We start from the raw sequence: 20688 nt of genomic DNA, 5'->3' as shown, positions 1-20688 counted from the left end.
TTTGAACTTTTGGGTGTTTATTTGAAAATGTTAATGCTCTTGTATAGTATTAAGAAGATGTTGGAATGTTTTTAATCTCCTCTCCCTTCGTGGAATAACTCAGATTAAATTAAACTAAAAGTTGTATTGTAGGTGGAATGAGAAGGTAACTCTGATAGCTGAGAATGAATTGTGGCAAACTAGTGCAAAAATCACTTTGAAGAGTATGCACTTCTTACAATTTGAAATTAATATACTTAATATAGTATGAGGATAAAATAATCTCTCTGATTTGACACAGGACTGTCATACATCATTGCGCATTCTTCCTCTTCAAATTGTATCTCTCTTGATGTGTAACATTGCAAACACAATTAATCACTACGTAGTTGCTTTATAAAGGCCGCTTGGATTGTTCTGAGCTTCCTGCAAGTAGATGGGTTTGTAGAATCATCACCTGCTGAGTGTGTCCAGTTTCATCATGAGCCACATCTACAGGAATCAGTGTTGATGGAGAAGGGAGGGTCCAGGAACAACGTGAGACACTGAGCTGGGAGGAAAAGTGGACTGAAATCTGTTTTCATTTTATTCCAGTGAAATTGTAGGGGTGTGCTTTCACTGTGTGTTCACATGAAGCCTCGCACAATAGGTCTTTGCAATGTCTTTAGGCTCTGGGCACTACCTAAATGTGTTGAAAAACATTTTCATAATCTCTGAGTGGTAATCTGATGGTGTTTCTTTTCGCTCCAGAACAACTTGGCTCAAGAAAGACCCAGTTTTGGAGCAGGTGGTGGTACCTGGACTCTGCTTTCTTCCTCTGGGTTCAAACGCACAAACGAGGTATTTTCTTCTTAATAGAAAAAGCATTTCTTCTGTATTCTCCAGGTGCTTCCTGTTACACACATGTGCTTGTTTTCCAAATATACTCTTCCTTCCTTTGGGAAGCAGATTAGAAGGAAAGGGGAGTTAGGGTCTGGGTAGTCGATTTTGGCATGTTCATATGTGGAGTGTTAGGAAGCAAGAGGAAAGACGACTTAAGGTCTGAATGAAGTGAAACTTGTGGTAATTGTTCCCTTTCTTCTTCTCTTGGCTTTGTTTGCAAGTTTTCTTTACAGCAAAAGAGAAAGGCTGTAACTGCCTTCCCACACAGGCTCTGAATAATGTGTGTGTTAAATATTGCCTCAACACTGAGTTATGATGATGATAATAAAATTCTGGGGCTTCAACAAAACCACAGCTAAGATAGAAACCTGCTCTCATTTTACTTACAGTGTGGATTTTACTGGTAGCATTACCCTGTGAGTAATAATCCTAACCTGGCTGGAGAAGGACAGATGAGAATTTCAAGCCACTCATCTTGGACCTGATGGGTCCGTGGGCCATTTCCCTCCAGAGCAGTCCGTCCAGTCCCTGAGCTCTGTGTCTGGCAGGGTGAGCTGCCTCAGAACCCACAGTGTCCCTGTCACCAGAAGCACTCCTGCAGTATGCATAACAACTCAGCATTGCTTGGATGGTTGAGGCACACTGTCCTTCAGTGTCACCAGAAACTCCTTTGGTTGTACCGTTGCAGAAAAAAAAAAAAGTATTTCTCTGAAAGCTTGAAAAAATCTCTAAAGGGTTTGGCTGGACTGAAGGCATTTTTTTGTAGTACCAGCTGTTACTTAAGTACTGGTTCATTATTACAAAGTGAGTAATGAGAGTGAAGCTGTGATACCTTTAAAGGATAAGCTGTGTTGACAGAAGTGAGCTACACAATGATGTAAAATAGCAGACCAGAGCAGTAATAAGAATATAATACAGCAAACGTTTGATGGTTTAGTTTCATGACAAATTTAGTCAAGACTGTAGGTTAGAAATGTCCACTTTTCAGCAATTTGGTTTCTGTATACATGACTAGTGAACTTCCTGTTTTCAGGGAAGCAATTCTCTGTAATTTAGGAATTGAGTCAGACTAAAGGGAATTGAAATAATGTAGGGAGTTAAACAGCTGACTGTAAATATCAGAGGCAGCTGTTAGAGTGCAGGAGCTGGTTGTGTCAGCTGTGCTACTAGAGAGGATTCACCTTCTGGAGTTTTTGCTGATTTTTAGTCTGTTTCAAACTCTGAAACTGTGATACTTGAAATGGAATAGGATCTGTCTAGCTATGACTTGTAGAAGGTCAGGTCATTAAAGTTACTTATTTGACACCTTGTGGAAATCAAGCACCACCTTCAAGCAGAGCAACCCTGTCTGAGCAGCTTCATGTGTGCCATTTCAGTCTCCATTCTCAGTAACTGCTGATACATGTTGAATTGAAAAAGAGGAGAGCTGGAATTAGCTGCCAAAGGCTCATCTTCTCTTTCTGTTAAAATTTGAAGCTGTATGTGTGTCAGTTTGAGTTAAAAGGAAGCTATTTCTTCAGGAGTTGGTAAAATGTGCTTTATATTACTGTATTTAAGAAGTCACATATAACATCCATCACTATGATTTCTGAACACATACTGCCTAAGACTTGAAAATGAGGATTTACCATTGTTTTGAGGCTTTGAGTGATAAATGTTTAAGTGTTTCACTAAGTTGTTAAGGCGAAAGGACTTTGAAAATAACACTTGTCCTAGATTTTCAGACATGTGGGTTCTAAGTGACACTCACAGTAGCTATTACTGACAGATAAGAACGAGAAAAATGTCATGGAGCAAAGAAGTATATCATGTATTGGTAGATTGTTGTGGAATGTTTTCTGCCTTGGAGCTTCTCCTGTGTTTTGAGTACTTTAGAAACAGTGAAAGGCACAAAAAGGCAGATTGTGCTCTTCGCAATCTCTGTTAAAAGAGAATTGACAGATGTTTTTGGGATTTGCTCTTTCACTACTGTTTCTATTGATTTAGCTTTTTCTGTAGTACAAGACCAGTAAAAGTGAATTTAGTCAGAATTCCTCCTGTAAAATGTCTTAGGTGCACTTAGCTACTGCCTTGAAGACTTTCAGCTGGGATTTTAAACTGTTGAGGCAAACTCAGCTGGATGTGACTGGTGTGAAGTGCCTCAGTGTGGGATCATTTAACTTTTTTGGAGATAGGTTATCTCTACAAGTATGGCAGTGTTTTTATTTAAGCCTTCAAGAACAATATGCATCTGCTTTCTTTCTGCCATATTACTTTGCATCAGTGAATTGTTATCTCTGACTAAGCTCTTGTAGTGTCTGCAGCTAGTAATGGAGGAAAAAACTAGATGCCATAAACACTTCTTGCTTTGGAACATAAATTACCCACTGATCTGTGCTTTAGAAAGGTACATTATGGTTCTGTGAGAAATGGTTTCCTTTATGGCCTTTCGGCAGCATCAACTGACCTAGATTGCTCCTGTGATACCTTAACTCCTGTGGTTGCTTTGTTTCACTGAGTGCTTTGAAACTTCCCCACATCTTCCTGCTGTTTTGGAGGCTTGTTTTCTTGAGCTGATTTGAAAAAAATCTCTTTGTAAAACAGTAGAATAGCTCAGAAAAGAGTGCCCTTGTGAGGGCTGCAAGTGCTGTCTGGTATCATCACGTGTTCTGTTGTGGGTTATTTCTGGGCTTTGCCTTACTGTGCTGTGAGATAAGCATTCAGTATAGATGCATTATTGTTCCCTCCTGTTTTTACATTTATTTATCAACCTCCCCCCCCCAACTATTGATTGGCACCCAAATTGCCTTCTTAGATTTCCTCTGATATTTGAAAAAGAGGTGGCAGCCTCTTTTGAGTGATGAAGAAAAGCAGAGGAACTTTTGAATAGATAAGAACATAAACACACGAGAGCATGTGCATTTTCCCCATAAAGTAATTGATTGTTAAAGTCTCCTCTATGTTCTGTCACACAGAGATGGTCAGCAGTCAGCCTGTCCCCATAGCAGACAGTGGGAAAAGGAAAAAGAAAAAAAGAACCAGAGCCACTGATCAGGTCCCTGGGAAGTTTGAAGGTTGGTGACAATTTGAAAGCTTTTAATTGTTAGTCTGCTTTGCTTCTGCTGTTTTTCTGTTAGCTAAACATTGCAATTTTTTTGGTATGAACAGTGCTGATGTCAAAATGTTTTGATTGAATAGATGTGTGCACAAATACTGTGAAGTTTTCTAAGTAAAATATAGTTCAATGAGAAAACTGAGCAGTGTAAAACTTCTCAGTGGGCAAGTTGCGATGGAAAGTACATTTCAAATGAAGATGGTAGTAGCATTCTAGGTTTAAATGTTCATATTTGTTATACTCAAAACACCATCTTTGCAAGTAGATTATGTATGGTAGGCATTTTCTGAGCAAAGAGTTAATTGTTTTCCACCTGAAAAAATTTTTTCAGAGTTTTACATGAAGACAGGGAAGGTGGCTGAGATCCTAGAGATTGCTGAGATGTAAAACATATCTAGTGTGAACAAATGTGTAATTTTGGTGCTGTAATAAAGCTTAATCATAATTTTTCTGGAACTTGAAAGAGGGAGGTGAAAAAGGAAGTGTAGTTAAGACTGGCGTGTCTGCCTTAATGTTACATAAATTTGAGGGATGCTTATCAGATAAAGAGCTTGTCTTGATGTTATTCATCAAAATAACTTTCTCTTTCAAAATGCACTTTGATGGATGTGTCCTTTCTTCTGGATTTCTTTGGCAGACTTGTACAAGCTGACTGCTGAGCTGCTTGGTGAGGGAGCATATGCTAAAGTTCAGGGTGCTGTCAGTCTCCAAACTGGGAAAGAATATGCAGTGAAAGTAAGTAGAGAATAAGACCAGCAGCATTACTTCTGTCTGTGATGTGTCTTCTTCCGCTGAGTATCTCAGGGAGAACCTGCAATGGAGTGGGTAATAGCAAATCCTTCTAGGAAATTTTTGATGTTTGAAATGAGCTTGTTTTATAACTGTTGAGAAAACCTGTCACCTTAAGTGTTATGCCAGGGTCAGCTGGTGTATCAGCTGCAGGTAGAAATCACAAGCAGAAATCACTGTGATGTTTGGATCTCAGGGCAAGCTTTTCTCTCATGCCCTTCTTTGGTTGTAGTCTGCCTTTGTCTCCTTGTGAAAGAAGTGGCTGAGTCATTATACAGCATGGCCTCCCAAATAGTGCAAAATTTTGGGTGCTGCTCCAAGTTCAGAGTGCATCAGGTGCTGCCAGTGTTCATGTCCAGCTGTCTTTATTTTTTGATAGAGGCCAGTCTTCTTTCTGTAACATCACTGGGAAGCGTGAGGGCTCATTTACTAATTTGTTATTACCCTGAGTCCCCCATTTAATTGCAAACACAAATAATAGCCATAGGGAAGCTTTATGTTTGAGTCTATTCAAAAATAGGCACAAAATTTTAAGGCCTTTTAAAAATGTAGTTCTATAGATGCTGGATTTTTTTTCTGTACTTTGGAAAATTGCTGAAGTTGAAGGGTAGAAATAAACAAAGCTCTGCATTGGGAATTGGTTGTGATCAGATACAGAGAGCTGTGTAGTACTGTTAAATGGTTGCCTGTTCTGCACCAGAGGACTCAGGGTGCAGAAATAAGAAACCAGGCCTGGATACAGATGGTGGTGATGTTTTGGTAATGTCCTGAGCCTTCAGTTTATGCAGCAATCATTCAGGCTCAGCCTCTGTAGAAAGCGCTTGTTCTTGTCCTCTTTCACCCTGAGGATGGTGTGAAGGGAGGTGACTTCTGATGGCTCTGAGATTCAATGTGTGTTTTCTTTAGGTTCTGTTATTGGGTCTCCATAAAGTTTACACTATGACCTTAACTCTCATTTTGTGGTGAATTTGGTACTTTTTGCTTAAATGCCTCTTATGACAAATCTCTTCTTTTTGACTGTTCAGTGTCTGATGTGACTCAAATCTATTTTTGGTAGAACTGAAGAGGATATCCTGTTCTGCACATTGCAAAGTTAAAGTGATGCAAGAAAAAGCTTGTGGTAACTGGTCACTGGCTGTGTAACGTGTGGATTTAGTTCCTTTCTTCTCTTCCTGCCCTAATTTCTGAATGCCTTCCAGAGCTCTACTGACACTGCTCTGCTCTGTAAACAAATGGCAGATGAGAAATTGAACAAACAAACAAAGGTGGAGTGTTTTTCTCCAGTGGGTATGCCCTAGATTCAAACCTTGGAACAGTTACCTAATTCCAGACCTACATGCATAGTTCCTGCAGTGATTTTTCAAATATGAGTTCTTAAAACTCTTTTTCACAGATCATTGAAAAAAATGCTGGGCATAGTCGGAGTCGGGTTTTTCGTGAAATAGAAACTCTGTACCAGTGTCAGGGTAACAAGTAAGTACAGTCTTGTCTTTGTTTGTTTAAAGTGTTTTGATTATTTGTTTTCAAATTTTTATGTGTGACAAGGTTAGAAGCTTTGCAGTAATCTCCTTAAAACCACTTGAAATTTAGACTCGACTTATTCAGAATAAGAATTTCCCCTTCTTTACCTGTGAAATTTAGGGGAACTATTTACAGATTAATAGTTCCATAACTCAATTAGCAGCCAGGTCAGTGTAGCTTGATTGTGCTTCAATGGTGCATGGCTGTTGTCCACATGAGAAATGAACATTTTGACACTCTCCCCTGTGATTTCACCATCAGCAAAAGCTGACATGGTACCAGCTGCTGTGGAAAGGAAATCATACCATTCCTTTCCCTGCTGTGTGGTTTGTCCTCCTCGTGTCAGCCTTCCTGCTTTTGCACTGGAACTCTTAGATCAGCAATAAGCTCACTAGATCTCACTTGGGTGTGTGCTGACTTCATGTAGCCACAGGATGAAGCAACTGTAAAGCTGCTACTCATGTCTGAAGAGGAAGAAAAGCTGTGCAGGCACTGGCAGCATGCTCTGAGAGCTCTGTGACGGGTTGAAGCTAGTTCTGAAGCTAGTTTTAGATGTTTCTGTTAATCCAGAATGTATATACAACAGATAGTATATATATATTACAATTGTGCAGCATATATTGAATTTTTCAAACAAATACTTCTAACATAAAGAAATAATTTTAAAACCAACTTGTTTACCAAACTTATAGGCTTATGTTGTGCTGTAGAGGAGCAGACCATGTCTTTCTTCATTTGTGAGGTTAAGAGTAAATGGTCAAACAGTAGTCAACTGATGAAAAACTCAAGCTCACACGACCACATGCAAAATTTCAGGGGTTGGGTGTACCATTAAATGTAAAAAAATTCTGACTTACACGTTTGACATTCTCAAAGCAACCTGGGATATTTGTGCTGCAAAGAATTTACATGAGCTTAACAGGAACTAGTCTAAGAATGGCAACTAAGGAGCTGGATTTAATATCTTGTTGGCAGATGCCTGTCTCCTTTGAGCCCTGTGTGTTTTGCTTTGTAATTTCCAGAGAGCAAGAACACCAGTTTAATAATTTTTTCTTTATTTCTGCCTTCAGCACAAATGCAGTGTTTAAATTATTAAATGCAACCTACTACCAGTTATCTTCCTGTCAATTGAGCAGTAGCAGAGCTCTCACAGTCCTGTCTGAGTGTGGTGTTTGGCCTGTTTCCCATGCTGAAATTTCAGTGTGAGTTGGAAATGTGGTTTTAATGCCACAGGCAACCAAAGCAACTTGCTTAAGCAGAATTTATATTTTTGATTACTTCTGGCACTTCCTAGTTATCCACGCTGAAATTCTTAATTGCTGTGTACATTCCATGCTTGTTTCTTTTATTCCCTTCTTTTTTGTTTCTTCTTTTAAAGGAACATTTTGGAGTTAATAGAATTTTTTGAAGATGACACAAGATATTACCTGGTCTTTGAGAAGCTCCGAGGAGGTACGGTGCAGAAACTCTGCCTTTGCTCATTGTATCATTTTTGCTCCTATTTCCCTCTGTTTTGAAGTAGTAATGGAAGAACATACTTCAAATGCTTGAGAATTTCAAGACAAGAAGTAGAGGGAGTATTATAGACAGCTTGAAGTCTTGTTATTCTTGAGTGTTTGATGGCTTTGGTCATGCATTTGCAATCCCTTTCTGTGGCTGAGTGATGGAAATGTCAGCTCTATTACAGTGGCAGGTTTGAAATACAGTCAGTAGGTCACAGTACCTTCAGGCAGGGGGAGACACACAGGATGTCAGGTGCTGTGCATGTTCCTAGTGCAGCATCCGTATACTCTGGAAGAGTTCCTTGATGTAGGATTGACTTCATTTCCTGGAATCCGTGGAACTCTGTTCTGAAAATCATCTTGCCTGTGCCTGGGGTTGCTGTTACTGAGAACCAGTGGTGCTGGTGAGTGTTTGAGAGCCCATCAAGGGGGCCTGAGTGATCACTGGGCTCCAGCACTTCCCACTCTCCTGGGGAAAGAGAAAGCTGCAGCAAGCACTGTATGGACTTTCTCATGTTTGTCTGCAAGCAATATAATTACAGTACACACTAATTGCATGGCTGTGCAAAACCAGGAGTTAATGTGGCCAACCCTTCAAAGCAAAACTGAGCTGCTGGAGTATCCTGCTGCCCAGAGAACATCATCTATTGTCTCTGGTCAAGAAGGTTTCCAGGAGCAAACTGTATGTGCAGGAAATAAAAATTCTTCCTGCATAGATGCAGAACTATTTTTGAAAGAGATGGATGTGTATATTTTTTGAGTAGAAACTTTTGGTTAACTGTTCTCAGAATTGCTGCATCTTTTTATTGTGTTTTCCCATAACACTTTGTCTTAATGCACAAATGTCTCTGACAAATTAGCTATAATAGGACTTGATTGAGATGAATCTGCATTTGTCTTTTTTTTTTTCATCTCCACATTGTTCCATTAATTAACCCTCTTCTTTGTGAGTCTGTGGTTGTCTGTGTACCTGCATGGCTGCTGAGAGGATAATAATGCTACTCCTTCCCTCCTAGCTACTGTTTTTACAGGCTCAGCTAGGGCTGAGGCTAGTTTTCTCTTAAAAAACAGTATTTGAAGTGTTAGGTACATGGTTTGAAGACAAAGAATGGGAATTAGGGTCAGATCTGATGCTCTGCAGATTCTGATGTGAGTGGCAAGGCTGGCAAGAATGAGAACATTAATCTTCAATGCAAGCCTTACTTTAGCAGTCTCAGAGGCTACTGTTACTTACAGTGTTGGAGCATCATTTAGGTTTTCCATTTTCAACTTTGCCTTCCAGAAGCTCTGGTAACTGAAGGAGCTCTGCTCCTGTTTTGTCTGTTTCCAGTTCACTGTGATGTCCAGAGTCCCTTTAGTATCCTTGTCTGATGCATTTTATAATTGAATGAGTTAAAATTGAGCTGATTCAATTGTACTTGATAGTTAGGAGGTTTTTTCTTTTTTTTTTTCTGTTTTTTCTTTTTTTTTTTTTCTTCTCCTCTGAAATGCATTTTGAGAGGTGCTGTATGATGCTTTCTCTCTGATGAGTACTGGAGAGGTAGGAACAACTGTGGCAGGAGTGCCCTGCTATTCTTTTTTCATGAGAATTCTCTACATGGGCTGAATATAAAGTCAGTCAAAGTGTTTTTTATTGATATAATTCTTACCTGAGAGAGTTTGAACATCAGCTCTATTCAGAAAGGTAATTTCAGATAAACCTGCTGAATGAAGTGAGCACTTCAGATGGCTCTGAATTGTTTCCTGCAAAGTGTGGGGTATTTTCCACAGGGCTGGAAAAATTGAAGAGCTGTTACTGCTTTCTAAAAATGCAAAGAACAACTACATCAGGAAATCCCCTTGAACTTTGTGCATTCAAGAAATCTGTAGAAGACTAGAAGGTGTTGGTTTTGGCAAGGGAAAATGTTTGAGTTTGAAATCTAATAACCTGGTCCAAAGTGGCTTTCCTCCACCCACCTGACACAGCATGGCTTGACTGAATTCACTTTAAGAAAAGGAGGAATCAAACCTCCCTTTATTCTTTATTAAAGGGATACCAGTGAGGCTCTGCCTGCAAGCCACCAGCCCTTCAGTATGTTTTAATTTAGAGGTCTTCTGTCAGAGTCTATATCCCTGGGCAAATTTTGCCTTAAGTCACTGCAGAAGCCTTGCCTTGATGTCTGTGGGAAATTTGATGTGTTTTTAAAGGTCAAATCTCTTTTTGCTTTGATGGTGTTGAGGTACAGAACATGTATCCTTGACATTCAGTGCAGGGGTTCAGTGGTGACAGTATAGAAAATGAGCAGAGTTTTAGTATGACCACCCATGACCTGGGGTAGGTTGGGTTTTGCTGAAGTGTTTGTGTATCTCCTTAGCTGATGTTTGAGTTTTACTGTACTGTTGGCAAATCTCTGCTGTCCCAGTGTGTGGAAAACAGACCAGTCGTATCCTGGGGCAGTGATTGCCTCTCATGCTGTGCTTAAACTAGACAGCTGCACTGTTTGAAAATTATGTTCTAGCACACTTAAGTGGTGAAGCTGCTCAGTTGTGCCTTTTCTTCTTAGTCATTCCCTTCTTTGCTTCACAGAAGTTGCCTGCTGTAAAAGGCTGCTGTCAAGTGTGAAAATGAGGTTATGGATTCATGATGCTTGGAACTAGTTCAGCTTTCATACTGAGGTTTTTCCTTTCTCCTGTTACCCTGACAGGTTCAATCCTGGCCCATATACAGAAGAGGAAGCACTTCAATGAACGAGAAGCGAGCAAAGTGGTGAGAGACATTGCCTCTGCTCTGGACTTTCTTCATACAAAAGGTGAGAGAAGGCTGCCTCCATCTTTACTAGTTAATGCTGTACACTCAGGTTATAAAGCACATTTATCTCTAAGTAGCCAGCTTTTGCTATTGTTTCCATTTACAGCAATGCCAGATGACTTAAGCTGTTTTCCTCTGATATTATTTCCATATTGTAGTATTTTAAGTAGCTGGGAATGTTAAGATGGTACAGGCTTTTCAAGAAGAAACTTGAATCAGCATCCAGAGAGCATTAACATTAGGGTTGAGTCTGGTCCTGTTACACAAGCCACCACATAAAGGTTACTCAGAAGGGATCTAATAAAATTTTGATTTCCTCATCTTTCAGATCAACAGAGTTACTTTTTTGTAATTACTCGGAATTTCTGCTGGTCACAAAACCTGGTGGCTTTTGGCCCCCACATTTAGACTCTCACTGTTAGATTCTGAGAGACCTAAGTGAACCATAGTCTTTATTTGAAGGTGTCCTCAGTTCCTTTGGAATTTGCTTACATTTAAAGCAGTTATGTTTGTAGAGATTTTTTTTTTTATGTTAGTGTTTTTCTTCTGCTTTTTTGACTTGCGAATATTTTGGTTTAAATTTAAAAATTTCTGTGCATCATGGTCATCCCAGAGTATATTTTTGGGCTGAATGTGATGGATACTTTGGAAGTCTTTGCTATGTTGTCATTATCTGGCCTTGCAGCTTCAGTTACTGTTACAGTGACTAGCTCTGGATAGAATGACATGTAGTTGGAGACTGTTTATGAGTTATTCATTTTGATACATTTTTTCTTTTCCTTTTTGCCATTCTGATTAGACTGGTAGATCTCAGCAGATTTTCATTTGCTGCCTAAATTTCATAGTACTGGCCCTGGTTCAATAAATGTTTAGTTATAGTCTGTACTTTTAAGTCAGAGGGCTGTTTATAAGATGGGTTGGAATCACAGCACTGGTACCCAACAAGTTAAACAGAAGTTTTAAAAATAAAACTATAGCAATAGGTAAGGATAAAAGGGGTAGACCTGAGGAATGTGGATCTTGTCACGTGTTGTGACTATTACAAAAAGTTAATTTGAATCTGAAACCAAATTTAGTTTGGATCAAGGGTTTTTGTAATCATCCCAGCCTGTCTATGTGATAATTCAATGTTAAACCTTCAGAGAAGGTGCTTCTTGAATACCTGCATTTAGAAGATTTTGACTTTGAGATATGGGATGTATAGGAAACAGGAAACTTAGGCTGAATATGTGGAAAGATACTTTTTTGATGTATGGGGCTATAGTGGGTTTCTTAACAGGTGGAAGGCCAGGTACCCCATTCTAACATCAACTGAGCTAATACCTGTCTGTAGTTCTCTCTCAGCTTTTAGTTCTAATTCCCTTTTTCCCAGACAAGAGGAGGGTGATTGATTAAAATAGCTGTAGAGCAGCAATCTGCTTTCTTGTTGTTTGCTATGAACTGGGACAGTGGGGACATGGCTTGCAGAATCAACTACATCCCCTTTTCATTTTATTGTTCTCTTTATGGTTCTTCCGTGTGACATTAAAATAATTAGTAAGTAGGATACAGAACACTAAAGTAAACAGGAAATTAAAGCAGGTTTATTGCACAGCTTAATGGTGAAGTCCTATAGCTAAATGCTTTTAAAAAAATTTGAATGAGGACAACTAATTCTTTTGCGAGAAGTAGTTTAAAACTCAGCTGGATGATAATCCTGCCTTACACCCACTTGGGATGTGTGTGCTTTATTGCTAATAATCTACTCGGGGGGTGTTTAAAGGCAGTTGTTTTCTCAGTGCGCTGTGCAACTGCAAAATCAAATGTTACATAATCAGACATTTGAATTCACACAATAATACAAAATGACACTGTTGGCTTTCCCACTGTGAGCCAAGCCAACTGTTGGGAGTTGGTCAGCCTTGTTGTAAATGTCAGCACAGGCCACCTTGGTAGTTTCATTGTGCCATCTTTTGTACCAAAGCTGTGTGTACTGTGTCAGCATGAACACTGATTCCTTTAGATTGGATTCTCTGCTGTTACATTTTAAGCCACACCTTGTGGACTGTGATGAAGGAACTACATTAAAAGGTCCCTTGCCTAGAGTTTGGTGGAATTTTCCTTCCTGTACTCTGAAGCATATCAGGTGATTTTGGAGTGTAAGTTTCTAAATCAAGACTGGACTGCAGTTAAATTACAGCCAAGTTGCTCATTTGATTTGATTTTTTTTTGCCTCTCATTTTCCACCTTCCAGTCGGGTTTGATCATAGTAAATGGAAAACTTCCAGAAATTGTGATTTTAGACATTTGAAGATCTTCTTTGACAGCAGAGAACCACCTTGCAAGTGGATTACACAGATAACTTTGTGCTTCCCTGTTAGGTTTGCCTGTTCTGATAGGAGTCAAATGAAGAAGCCCTTTGGTTGTTTTCCTTTAGCTTTTCTTCTGCATCTCTGACTGAACCTTTAATTTTTCATTTGCTTCAGCACTGAATATGTACCTCAAAGGGGTATTTTCATTTAGGAACTTGGGATTTTTTGCAGGGCAGAGTGTCTTAAGTACTGTCTGTGCTGACAGTTCAGCAAGCCAGTTGATGCATCTGGAAAGAAGTTTACTGTAAAAGGCACAAAAATAATTTCATTAAACTGTGTAAAGAGATAAACTTTCCTACAGGTCAGTCATCTCAATAAGCTGGTTTTAAGGAACGTAATTTGAGCTAACAAAAAGTTCTGGTGTTAGCAGGTTCTTAATTTGCTTCACAGACTCTCCTGTACAGTAAAGGAGGATAAAGGTATACCAGGATGCAACAGTGACTTTAAACAGTTGCACTTTATAATTACGTTATTATATTTAGGAGGGGTAGGTGTGTGTGGCAGGCTCAGACCTAGAATATTTCCCAGGCCATCTTCTAATAAAGAGAATTTATGAGAAATAAACCAGGGGAGTATCCTTTCTAATGAACATTTGTACTCTCTGTTTAGGTATTGCTCACAGGGACCTGAAGCCTGAAAACATCCTGTGTGAATCTCCAGAAAAGGTGCTGCTCTGGTCTCTTAACTTTCCAAACTGCCTTTTTTTAACTTGGTTCCCAAAAACAGTCCTTGTGGTTTTTTTCTTCTTGAAAACTTTCGAACCCATTAGTGAACTTCAACTAAATTTAACAGAAGTGAAGCTTAAAAGAGACTAAATTCTTTCTTGAGCTGTGAAAATGGGGCTAAGAGATAAGAAGCCAATTGGCCTCATAGAGGGATGGCAATGGCACACTAATGCCTCATCTGTTCTGAGCCAGTACCCAGATGGACAAGCAGCATTTAGAGGCCACATTATATGGCCAGTTTTCAAAGTGCCCTGGTGTGTACTTCCCTAACCAAATGAAAAAATAATGTAACAGGATCAGGTGCTGGTGGTGTGGGTGCAGCTGGGGCAGGGCAGGTTAATGCAAGGAGTGGAAGGTGGCTGTAAGAGACTGGATCTCACTAGGGACTCGTGTTCTATCCTGGGGTTTTCTACTTCACATACATACAAATTCATATATTTTGAATTAATCCCAGTCTTCCTTGCCTCTTATTTTTTTTTAGATATCACCAGTAAAAATATGTGACTTTGATCTTGGCAGTGGGGTGAAGCTGAACAGTGCATGTACTCCAATAACTACTCCTGAATTAACAACGCCGGTGAGAAACCTATTGTGGCTTTGTGCTTTCTTTGTTCTACTGTAAACTAATTTTTCTTGTCTCCACAGGAGATAAGGAGGTCAGTGGAGACCTTCCAAAGAGCTTACTGCCACTACACCCAGTGCTGGACAGTTCATTTCAAGCAAGTGTGTGTGTGATAAATACTCTCTTTCCCAGTCACAGGACAAATATACAAAAGCACAGGAGCTCACAGTGTTAATTCTCCTGTTGGCCAGCACGTGACACATTGGTCCTGCTTCTCTCTTAGACAATCAATTGGGGAAACTTTTTGTGCCCATTTTTGTGTGCTTATGGACAGACTTTGCACTTTAGTTTTGTGTTCATTTCCCCATGTTTTAATTCTCTAGCCAAGCCAATGAGCTAAGGAGAATGCAAGCTCTGTAATCAGTGTGTGGTTTTATAATACACATTAGTTTGAAAAACTGCAGTCCTGTGCTTTTACCATTTAGTGTGAAAGAAATTCTGACAGTGCTGCAGAAGTCTTACAGAAATCTATTCCCCTGACACACTTGTCTGATAACTAATGGATAAGATTTAAAAACCTGAAAGATGTAAGTTAATATTTTGACCTTGAATTAAAGGTTCACAGCTGTGTGGAACAGATTATGGTGCTGCTGAGGTACTTTAGGAACTTCAGGATTCACTAATGCCTGCTTTCTGCTTTTACACCAAGCCATTTGGTATAAAGAGTGGAAAATGATAAACCTGAGTCTTGTTTTGATGTGACCTCTCCCCCAAATTTGGTTTCTTAGTGTGGCTCAGCAGAATACATGGCACCTGAAGTGGTGGAAGTCTTCATGGAAGAGGCCACGTTCTACGACAAGAGGTGTGACCTATGGAGCCTGGGGGTGATCCTGTACATCATGCTCAGTGGTTACCCCCCCTTCGTGGGCAACTGCGGCACCGACTGCGGCTGGGACAGAGGAGAAGTCTGCAGAGTTTGCCAGGTGGATGTGCATTTCCTGGGGGTGTGGGGAGGGCAGAGCTCTCCCCTGAGCTTTGGGTGTAGTACTTGGCTGTAATGTCAGCAGTGGAGAGCTGTGCCTGATGCTGGCAGGTAGATGAGAGGATGAGCTGTCACTGAGAAGTGAGGGTGGCAGTATAGAAGTTGAGTGATACCAGTTTCTAAAGTAAGGTTGGGCAGCTGCCTCGCCTTCCTCGGGTTGTGAGATCTCAAAGCTTCTCCTCACCCTCTTCCCCACTCTGGAATCCTCCCTTGTTCTGTAATCCTTGATCTGCTTTAAGGTAGTCATTGCAATTCCTCAGATAAAAGCTGAGCCCTGGGAGGGTTGCTATGCAGGGCTTGAATTTATTTTCAAGAAACTAGAGTATTTTAGCTACCCCCTTAGGGGTGGGGGGAAGTGTGTTCAGCAGACAGTGTATTGTGTCCATCTTAGACTGCACTGAGCTACTCTGTGGAGCTGGCTGTCACTCTCCATTGCCTGCATATGGAGACTGGATGGTTTCAGTTGTTGCCCTCTGTATTAGGTGGATAAAAGTGAGTGGGAAGTCTCACCTGAGAAACCTTCTGGTTGTAGTGCATTTCAATTGAATAATTTTTCCTTTACTAGAACAAGCTTTTTGAGAGCATTCAGGAGGGCAAATACGAATTTCCTGACAAGGACTGGTCACATATTTCCTCTGAGGCCAAAGATCTCATCTCGAAGCTGCTGGTTTGTGATGCCAAAGAACGACTTAGTGCTGCTCAAGTTTTGCAACATTCATGGGTTCAAGGAGTATGTATCCCCCTTTATATTACGAGTTATTCTTCTTCCAAAGTGACAAACAAGCTGTTCCCTGTCTCTGAACCTTTTATTAGAGTCCTTGTGTGTTTCAGTGCTTGTATCTTGATGAATTAAATGATACACAGTGGCTTTATTTTTTCTGCATGGTAAATATTTGGATGAATATGTCAGCCTTTAAGTGTTTGTTTTGTTTAATTATTGCCTTGTGTATTTTAAATGGCTTTCTTGTGAATAGCAAGCACTGCAGTACACAAATTATTGTGCTAATACAGTAATACAGAATGCTGGTAAATACTGTCGTAAAAGAGCAGCAGTGTCCTCTTTGTTTCCCAGTTCAGGAAAGAAGGAATAGACCCTCTGGAGAGCTTCCAAAGCTGTAGTCTTACACCTTCAAGCTGTGAATTCTTCCTGTGAGGGGAGATAGATTATGAAATATGCTTTGCAAACAGTGATTTGTTAAGCCCACAGTGAATTAGTTTATTTGCAATATCTGTTAGTTGTAAAGATTTGGGGGAGTCATTTGGTTTTTGTCACTGGTGGGAAAGTTTGGTTCCCAGCTGCCAATATGTAACTAATTTCTCTTAACTGCTTCTTCTAGCAGGCTCCTGAAAGGGGATTGCCCACCCCTCAAGTTCTTCAAAGGTAGGGTTTATTTTCTAAACATCTGTAAACTTGGCCAAGAATAATTGCTGAAAGATTGGGTGGAGAGAGAGGAGTTGGCAAATTAGGAGGTAACATCCCTGGCTGAGAATGGAGCTTCATAAATGTCTCACACTAATTTTGTTAAGAGCATCAGAAATATTAAAGCTCTGAATTTTCTTTATGATATAATCTTGCTTGTTTGTGGGAAAAGCATTAGAGGGAATTCCTGCAGTGCAGTGTTAATCTTAGGCAGGAAATAATTATGGTTTTGTCAGCTTGCTGCCCAGGAGGGGGAGAAAAAGGCATAAACGCATGTGTTCCCCAAAGAGACTGCCTTCTGATGGGTGAATTATCACCATAAACACAGACTTGCATCTGACTTTCCTTGTAATTGGTGGCACTCACAATATCCATTTACTGTGAGCAGGGCAAGCCTCATTGGAAGTGATTTGATGGGAGATTCTGTATGCCAGAGAGCCTGAGTCACACATGTTTCTGTGTCTCCTGCTGGTGATTTCAGGTGGTTCTCCTATCAGAAATGCATTTCCTTAAGCCACAGATGCAGTTATAGTGGGACTGCAGTTCTCTGGAGAAGGACAGCAGAATGGCCACATATGCACATCCTCTGAGAACAGGCAGAAATTAAGGGTGCCATCTCAGGTGGCTTCCTGGGTTTATAATCAGAAGTCTTTGGCAGAAGGAAGAGTAGAACTGTGGCTATTTCCAAAATCCCAGAGTGTTTTTGTCATGTATTGCTGGTCCTCTGAGTGAGGATAAATGCAAATATTAACTGGTCATTTTGCCTGCTGTCTCAATGATTTGGTAGAAGAAATAAACACGCCTGGAAATAGATACTCTGCTGTGAGGCCAAGTGGGTGAAGTGCCTGCGCTGAAACCGCTTCCTCCTTTTCTTTCCCTGGCCAGGAACAGCAGCACGAAGGACCTGACCCTGTTTGCTGCCGAGGCCATAGCCCTGAACCGGCAGCTGTCCCAGCACGAGAGCGAGCTGAGCGCGGAGCAGGAGAGCACCGCCCACGCCGTGTGCTCCATGAGACTGTCCCCTCCCTCCAAATCCCGCCTGGCCCGGCGCAGGGCCATGGCACACGCCACCAAAAACAGCGACTTCCAGCCGGTTCCCCATAAAGCCTTCTGAAGTTCTTCCCTGCTGCGTGGGGGGTGGGATCAGTCTGTGTTCTTATTTGGATTTTCAGCGCTGAGAAAAGCTGCTATGTTTCTGACACTTTGATTAGGAGCTTGCGCTTGTGATGTGACTTGTAACATTAAGGGGATAGCTTTTTATGGGAATGTTTTTTTGCCTGTCAGAGTTAGTGCATTAAGATAATTCAACTGATTTTTTTGAACTGCAGAAGATGAGTTTGCTGCTGCATTATATGAGGTGATAAATCACTAAGTTTTCCTCATTTTCTTCTTAGAAGAGCACAGTTTAAAATGCAAACTTGAAAACATGAGGAAAAACCCACACTTTGCCTAGCAGAGCACCAAGCCTCTCCCTGCCAATGGCTGCTCTCCTTGATGGCACATTTTGAAGGTGCTGCTGTTATTGCCAGCAGCAGGGACTGTTCTCAACCAACAGTGCCGTTCTCTCTTTCTGTAGACTCAGGAATGGAGATGATGGCTGGGTGGATCTCTGTTGCCATTACATTCATTTGGTTTAAATGGAATGAGGATGGTACCGTAAAGGTGCAAGGATTGCTCGTACTTCTAGAGATGGAGAGAACTTCTGGGTAGTTTTTTTATGTTGTTGATAATTTGTGTGTCAGCATGTCGGGTGAAAACTGGGAGAGGTGGGGTTTTTATCTGGCATATCTTTGCCCTTAACTATAATGTATTCCATCCCATCTCCTTTTTAATTTTCTGGAGTTTGATGTCCATGATGTCCCCTTGGAACAGTTACATTCTTAAATCTGATAATCGCAGTGTAACAGACTGTTTATGTAACAGTTTATATCTACTGTTAGGTAGGCTTTTTAATACTAATGTGGGGTTTTATTATATTAATGCTATCCTCAGCTAAACCTTCCTTTCTGTAAAACTATTTCTCCATGACCTTTTGTGTGTCCTGCCTGGAGTTCCTAATGTGAACAGACAGACATCAGTGAATTTGGTGTGTGAATAATTTAGAAATGCCACAAGCAGAGGTACAACTGTACAGAAATGGTGCTGCAGTCATAGAACTCTGCCTCCTGCAATAATCTCAGGCTGGGTGTCTAGGTTTTTGCTGAATGTCTAGATTTTTGCTTCCACTTTCAATAATGTGGTGCAACAGAGCCAAGAATAATTTGGAAGGGTTTTGGCTGAAGAGCTGAAGATTTTAAGTGACCAAAGGGAGGTCCGTGGAGAAGGACACAGATGTTGAGCACTTTCAGAAACATAAGCTGTGAAAATCGGGCCACTGAGCTGCCCATGATGCACCTTAACTTGTCATCCCTTTCTGAAACCTTTTGCCAGGGCTTTGTGTGCAGGGGGGTAGGAGGAGGTCCCCAAGTGCCAGCACAAAATGCTCCCAAGCAGAGTGAGAAGGAATAAAGTAGCAGATGCAACAAGCACCTGGAAGTTGAAAGGTCAAAGTTGAATGTCTTTGCATGGCCTATTCAGAGTGGTTTTACATTATCGGTAATATCAGTGCATACAGCTATTTTTATAAAACATGCTGTATTTTGTGACTAATATTAAAGTTGTTATTTAAAAGTTTTTATACGTCGTGCCAGCCAATGAATGATGAAATGTATTTTGCTTTTTTTAATTAAAATGCCCTAAGTTATGTATTTAACACATTTGGCAGTTCTTTGTGGTTTTTTTCTCTTTATTTTTGGTGACACAGAAAAGAGAATTACTTGTTTGTATGACATTGGATTTAGGGCAATTGAAGTCTCTGAGGACTAGGCATACCTCCCTCTTCTACTGATTTATTTATCAGTCTGTGATCTCTGTTTTCTTTTTGGGAACTGAGAAAAGCGCCCCAAGCAGAGAAGAGATGTTAACTAAAGCCAATTGTTCTGCTCTTGTGTGTAGTCTAGTTCTGAGTGCCTCTTGTAGAGTAATTTTTTGGTTTCTTTGGAGGTCTGTGGCTCTTGGGTGGGGAAGGTTGTTTTCCCAAAGGTGTGGGATGCAGCACTCTCCAGTGCTCTGTGCAGCTCATGCCTTGAGTGAAATCTGAAAAGAGCAGGAATCTCAAACCAGGTGCCAGGCCCTTTATTTGTGCTTGCCTTTCTTTCAAAGGAAATGCTTTTAGTTGAACTGTGCTTTACAATTATCTTCCCATCCTTTTTCCTCCTGGACAAGAGAGGTAGCCGAGAGCACAGGAGCCCTTTTGGCAGGGGTACAGGAGTGATGTTTCAGTGGGGCAGGTCTTGGATCTTTCTTTGCCTCAAAAGGAGAAGTCAGATTCAGCTGATGATCCAACAGGTGCCTCTTTCCTTCTGATCTTTACCTTTCACTGAGAGTTCAGCTTTCTTCAGGTGAGTTAACCCCAGAGGGCCTCATTTGGTAGGCCTTCACAATGCTCTTTTCATGTCAGTGAGGAAGAGGTTCTTGCTTCTAGGTGGAAGGTCACTGAATCAGGCACTCTGTGATCTGTGCTTTTGAGGTGGTGCTGGGTCTGCTTGAGTTTCCTGTGAATCTCGTTTGGCAGCCTGTGGAACATGAATACTTCATCACTGAATCCCAGTGCTTTCCCTTTGGGAACGGCTGAATCTGTGCCATGTTTTTTCAGTTACATGTGATGAACTATACCAGGCAGCTTGTGTGGGCTCCCTGGCTTCTGAAAAATTGTGGAGAAGTGTCTTCCTGGTGAGGAAACCAGGCTGGGAAGGCACAAGGTGACCTTCAAGAATTCAGAAAGATATTCTGACCAGCAAGGAGAGCATCAGAGCAGCTAAGCTGATCTTTAATGTTGATTAGGCAACCCACAAGAAAATTTTGCTTTTCATCCCCTAGGTTTTTCTGGGAGATGGGTGAGCAAACTGAGGGAGAGCCATCAGCATGATTTATGGGGAAATAATTTCAAACAAATGGCAACCAAGCAGCTCTAGTCGCACTGGTTCTCCCTCGG

At 40.8% G+C, this 20688-nt stretch overlaps 1 protein-coding gene across 2 annotated transcripts; it reads left to right on the top strand.

Annotated features, from left to right (window-relative positions):
* Positions 1-735: 735 nt before the first annotated feature.
* On the top strand, positions 736-19404 carry MKNK1 (MAPK interacting serine/threonine kinase 1). 2 transcript variants are annotated; one of them, XM_066192765.1, is made up of 12 exons: positions 736-819; positions 3816-3914; positions 4593-4690; positions 6138-6217; positions 7644-7717; positions 10452-10556; positions 13516-13571; positions 14113-14208; positions 14982-15176; positions 15801-15965; positions 16576-16616; positions 17541-19404. In XM_066192765.1, exons 2-12 carry the CDS (start codon positions 3818-3820, stop codon positions 17767-17769), a joined length of 1236 nt encoding a protein of 411 aa, XP_066048862.1. In that variant the 5' UTR covers positions 736-819; positions 3816-3817; the 3' UTR covers positions 17770-19404. The 2 variants fall into 2 exon arrangements, with proteins under 2 accessions (XP_066048862.1, XP_066048861.1); XM_066192764.1 differs by having other exon boundaries at positions 16573-16616.
* Positions 19405-20688: the final 1284 nt, after the last annotated feature.

This window comes from Chamaea fasciata, unplaced genomic scaffold (genome assembly GCF_029207755.1).
Source record: "Chamaea fasciata isolate MVZ Bird 193981 ecotype frontalis unplaced genomic scaffold, bChaFas1.0.hap1 SCAF_10, whole genome shotgun sequence".
NCBI lineage: Eukaryota > Metazoa > Chordata > Aves > Passeriformes > Sylviidae > Chamaea > Chamaea fasciata.
Note: the sequence above shows the minus strand (reverse complement) of the source record. Positions and strands in the feature narration are given on the sequence as shown.

Bases quoted from the DNA above. Each gene is read 5' to 3' on its own strand.
- MKNK1 (XM_066192764.1), top strand. From the start codon at position 3,818: ATGGTCAGCAGTCAGCCTGTCCCCATAGCAGACAGTGGGAAAAGGAAA. The intron at 3,915-4,592 runs GTTGGTGACAAT...TTTCTTTGGCAG, and splicing joins GGTCCCTGGGAAGTTTGAAG to ACTTGTACAAGCTGACTGCT. The intron at 10,557-13,515 runs GTGAGAGAAGGC...CTCTCTGTTTAG, and splicing joins GGACTTTCTTCATACAAAAG to GTATTGCTCACAGGGACCTG.